Source organism: Propithecus coquereli, unplaced genomic scaffold (genome assembly GCF_000956105.1).
Source record: "Propithecus coquereli isolate 6110/MARCELLA unplaced genomic scaffold, Pcoq_1.0 Scaffold239, whole genome shotgun sequence".
Classification (NCBI taxonomy): Eukaryota; Metazoa; Chordata; class Mammalia; order Primates; family Indriidae; genus Propithecus; species Propithecus coquereli.
The window spans coordinates 3,608,851-3,612,170 of NW_012147941.1; the positions used below are offsets into that span (position 1 = coordinate 3,608,851).

General features: G+C 45.8%; 1 protein-coding gene across 1 annotated transcript in view; it reads left to right on the top strand.

Annotated features, from left to right (window-relative positions):
- RHCE (Rh blood group, CcEe antigens) overlaps positions 1-3,320 on the top strand; it is a 37,235-nt gene that overhangs the window by 27,307 nt on the left and 6,608 nt on the right. The window contains exon 8 of the mRNA XM_012645963.1: positions 2,001-2,098. Within this exon, the coding sequence (XP_012501417.1) occupies positions 2,001-2,098 (98 nt within the window). The remainder of the gene's footprint in view (positions 1-2,000; positions 2,099-3,320) is intronic.

Sequence of the window (3,320 nt, forward strand, 5' to 3'; positions counted from 1 at the left end):
AACAGCACGGACAAGTCCTACCGCCAGCCCCGCCCTAGACCTACTCAGTTAGAAATCCTGGCAGTCTGTTTTAACAGGTCCTCCAGGTGATTCTCACGCAAGCTCGAGTTTGAGAACCACTGGCTTATAGCCAGAAAGAAAAAAAAAGGTCAATCAGTGGTGTGCTGGTAAATGATTAACAACCAGCTCTCCAGGAGAACAAAGCCTTGATATATAGCCTTTGCTAATTTCTATGGTACAACTTGGGTCATTAGTTTGGCCCTGTGATAAATGAATGCCAGACAGACAAATACAGAATCTAAGAAAAGACAGAACAAGAGTTCCATTGTGTGCGAATATAGCAAAATTTATTTATCCATTATTGATGAGTATTGGGTTATTTCCAGTTTGGAGTATTATGAATATTCTAGTATTGCTCCTATGACCATTCTAGCATTTTTTCTTTGAACATATGAATGCACTTCTGTTGATTATATGCCTGGAAGTGGAAATTGTTGTAGCACACAGTATTCCTGTGACCAGCTTTAGCGGGCGCTGCCATACGGTTTTGCATAGTGGTCTGTGCCGGTCTAACCAGCAGTAGCGCACAAGAGCTCCCCTTACTCCGTGTACTCTCCAGCGTTTGGTGTTTTCCTTCTTTTGTTTTTCCTTCTTTATGATTAGCCACTTAGCCATCAGATGTATTGTTTTAATTTTGATTTCCCCAATGACTAATGAAATGGAGCATTTGTCATGTGCTTTTTGGACATTGGAGTGTCTTCTCTTATGAAATGTCTATTCAAGTTTTTTTGCCCATTTTCTATTGTGGTGCTCTGTCTTCTTCTTACTGATCTGTAGAAATTCTTTGTGTATTCTGTATATGTATATCCTTTGTCTGATATATGTATTATAAATATCTTCTCCCATTTGGTGGATTACCTTTCACTTTCTTAATGGTGTCTTTTGCTAAACAGAAGTTCTTAATTTTAATACAGTCCAATTCATCGTTGTTCCCTTTCTGTTTAGTTCCTTTATGTCCTGTTTAAGAATCTTTGCAAGGTCATGCAGATGTCACCCTGTGCTTTCTTCTACAAATCACTTATTATTACATCAATGAGTTGGGCAGTTGGCTCAATTTTTCATTCATTCAACAAACATTTCCCTGAGCTCTGATAACCTGAGTTGTGTTTGGCGCTGTTTAAGATATATACTATTTAAGATACACAAAGATGGCAAAGATATGGGCCTGGAGCTCGCCGCCTGGGAGGGGCAGGATGGCTGCATGAACAGTGGGCGGGTAATCGTTGACATCTGTACTCACTGTATGAGCAGCAGAGTGGTCACACTTTTTAACTCTCTTCACTCTCCCCAGATCCCGTGAGGTAGGCACTGTCATTATTTCCCTCGCTTTACAATGAAGAATCAGTGAAGAGAGGGGAAATAACCACCAAGGCCACACAGAAGGCAGGGTCCTCCCCACAAAGTTGCAGGCGCTGAGCTTTGCTTTGTCTTTAAAATGGGGACATCAGCTGCCCACCTGTTGGGACAAAAACCAAGAAAGGCTTAAAAACTGGCTTGACACAACAGTTCGTGGGGCTGCAGTGAAGGGGCTGGCAGTGCCCAGGTAGGGATGGGCAGAGGAGATGGGCCTGAGACCAAGCTATAACCCACCTTGCCCTGAGAGAAATTGAGCCTTCACCTTTACTTGCCTGAGGAGGAAACTAGGGGCTCTGAGAGGTGAAGGGACTTGCCCCAGGGTTGTGCAGCCAGTAAGGACAGAGCTGGGTTTTCTGACTCCCTGTCGAGTTCATTATCCATGGGGATCTGGGACTCCCCTTTCCCTACCCCCACCACATGTCTGCACGGCTTTTGGGGAAAATGGCAGGGAACATACCAGCCAGGGAGCTGTTCTCCTCATGGCCCTTCCTGGCAGCAGCACTACTGACACCAACAGTTCTCTTCGTCCAGGATGACCTCTGCAGCTCGATGCCAAGTGACCACCTCTGCTTTGTCATTTCTAGGACTGGCTACCAGGTGCTCTACTCTGAGGCACTCAGGATGGCCCTGGCGTCTAATGCCTTGTGTCTGGTGTTTAGTCTGGTGTCTGGTTTCCTGACAGGTCAGTGTGACATCACCCTTCTTTGACCATTGCTCAAGACACAGCACCCAGGCCCAGAGAGCACCCCGCCCTGCGGGTGGATGCGTATGTGCCCATCCCCTCCCCCGTGAACCCGCCCCCTCAGCTCCAGCCTAATAACGTAAAGAGCTCAAACCTTGATTTTAAAAAATCATAGACTCACATAATTTCAGAATTGGAAAGGCTTTTAGAGGTCACCTGCTGTCGATGTGGACTCCGTGGCCAGGGAAGGAAAGGGCCTTCCCTGAGGTCATAAGTAGCAACATCGCAGCCTCTTAAGCCCAGGGCTGGTGACTGCACTCAGTTTTGTACAGAAGGCCCAGGAAACCTTACACCCAAAAGCCTATCTTTTATTTTCTGAGGACACCTGTATTCAACAAATATAATTCAATATCTACTATGAACCCGGCATTGAGGACACAGCAGTGAACAAATTTCCTGACCGCACAGGACTGACATTTTAGTGGGGGAGGGTCTTGACAATAAATAGACATGCAAATGTATCCTATGTCAGATGGTGATAGGTGCTATGAAGACAAAGCAGGCTAGGGGAACAGTCATTGTGGGGTGGGGTGTTCCTTTAGAGGACTGGTCAGGGAAGGCTTATCTGAGAAGTCAGCCTTTAAGCAGAGACTCAAATGAAGAGGAGGGAGACATGCCATGTATTTATTTGGGGGAAGAGCATCCCATGAAACTAGGATAGCAAGTGCAAAGGCCCTGAGGCAGGAGCATGCTTTGTGTGTTTAGGGACCGGCAAGGAGACCAGTGTGGCTGATGTGGATGGACTGAGGGGAGAGCAGCAGGGGTCAAGGGAAGAACGTACCTAAGAGCAGGCCATTATGAGAGCTGGGGAGCCTCTGGAGATCTTTAAACAAAGGAGTGAAGTATGTTTCCGCTCCTGCGATATGATGGGTCAGCAAACCATCTTGGGGAGGTACTAATTAACCAGTCTTACTTATACGCCAGGTGAAAATATGCATTCTGTTCAGAACTGTTCACTTTTATTCTATAAGCAAACATCTTTTGTTGGCTAGGCACCCATACATTGTGTCCCTAAGCAGGGGGTAGATGCCAAGTAAGAGACAAAATGGCATAGCAGACACTAATGAGTTGTGTGATGTTGGGCATATCACTTTACTCTCTCTGGGCCTCGGTTGGCTTCTCTGTGAAATTTTCTTTTAAGAATTATAGACTTCTGGAAACT